The 1,186-nt window shown below is 31.6% G+C and overlaps 1 protein-coding gene across 1 annotated transcript; it reads right to left on the reverse strand.

The window, feature by feature from the left end:
* Positions 1–6: 6 nt before the first annotated feature.
* Positions 7–894, reverse strand: LOC101492428 (lignin-forming anionic peroxidase-like; the record flags this gene model as incomplete). The annotated part of the gene is made up of 3 exons (XM_004517090.2): positions 7–323; positions 442–607; positions 691–894. Coding segments are annotated over 3 exons (687 nt in total), but the record flags the coding sequence as incomplete, so codon positions are not given.
* Positions 895–1,186: the final 292 nt, after the last annotated feature.

Here is a 1,186-nt window from a genome sequence, read left to right on the forward strand (position 1 = left end):
CATAGCAGCTGCAAAATCAGACTTAAAAGTTGTAGGATTTTTGCTGTATTCAGAAACAATAGAATCCGTAGATCCTCCACTGAACAAAACTTGATCAGATTGAAGAAGACCCTTCTTCTGAATTAAATTCTTAAAGTAGTTGTTGTCAAATGAATTGGGTGTGACCAAATCCAATGCTGCCAATTTTTGATCGTTTGTTGTGCTACTAGACAATGGACAGCCACGTTGGCGAGTGCTAGAAAATCCAGCATCTATGTCACTTGCGTTGTTGTATATCCTGCCACGAAATGTGAAGCATTGTGCTTGTCCTATTGTGTGTGCACCTAAGTTAAAATCAAATTGATCAATATTAATTTGTATACAAACAAAAGTTTACACAAAAATATATAATTAACTATGCATGTTTAATTGAAACAAAAGATGACTTTGTAAAGAAATTACCAGATAAAGTAACCATGTCTCTAGCAGTGAGACCTTTGTTGTTAAAACGAGAAATAAGAGTTTGAAGATCATCTGTAAATAATGGAAGGTCTGTATTGGCGGAACTTTTGCTTGCGGTTGTAGAATCTCTTCGTCCAAGTTTCACTGTCCATGATGGACCACCCACCTGCATCATATTAAATTATTAACATATAGTATTAATATTAGATTATGTAGTATATACAAATTGTAAGCAAGTTATAAACATACAGCGAATGATGCATCACGTGCTGCTACTGCAACTATGTCTGCACAAGACACAACTCCGGGGCATACTTTCTCCACAGCAGCTTTTGCTTTATCGATAATTTCAAATCCCCTTACTGAATTAACATTTGGGAGTGCACTCTTTTCGCTTTCGATTGTGGTACTCTCATCCAACAAAATTGATGCATCACAACCCTGCAAATTAATTCAATTTTTTCCAATTATACTTTTATCACCCGTTTGATGGAAATAATAAAATATACTATAGGAATAGGAATAAGTTATTATATGTGTATAAATTCAATGTTTAATAAAATGATAAGTTAATGCATAATTTTTTTTTATGTCTCTCTAGTTTAAATTTCTATTAGGAATATTAGCTGGGTTAGAAAACAGGAGGATAGAAAAAAAAAAGTAGTTTACTCAATTATTCTTGTAAAATATAATTTAAAATATAAATTGAAATATAATAAAATATAAATATAAAAACAATTTATAA

The sequence above is a fragment of the Cicer arietinum genome, unplaced genomic scaffold (genome assembly GCF_000331145.2).
Source record: "Cicer arietinum cultivar CDC Frontier isolate Library 1 unplaced genomic scaffold, Cicar.CDCFrontier_v2.0 Ca_scaffold_5226_v2.0, whole genome shotgun sequence".
NCBI classification, from domain to species: Eukaryota; Viridiplantae; Streptophyta; class Magnoliopsida; order Fabales; family Fabaceae; genus Cicer; species Cicer arietinum.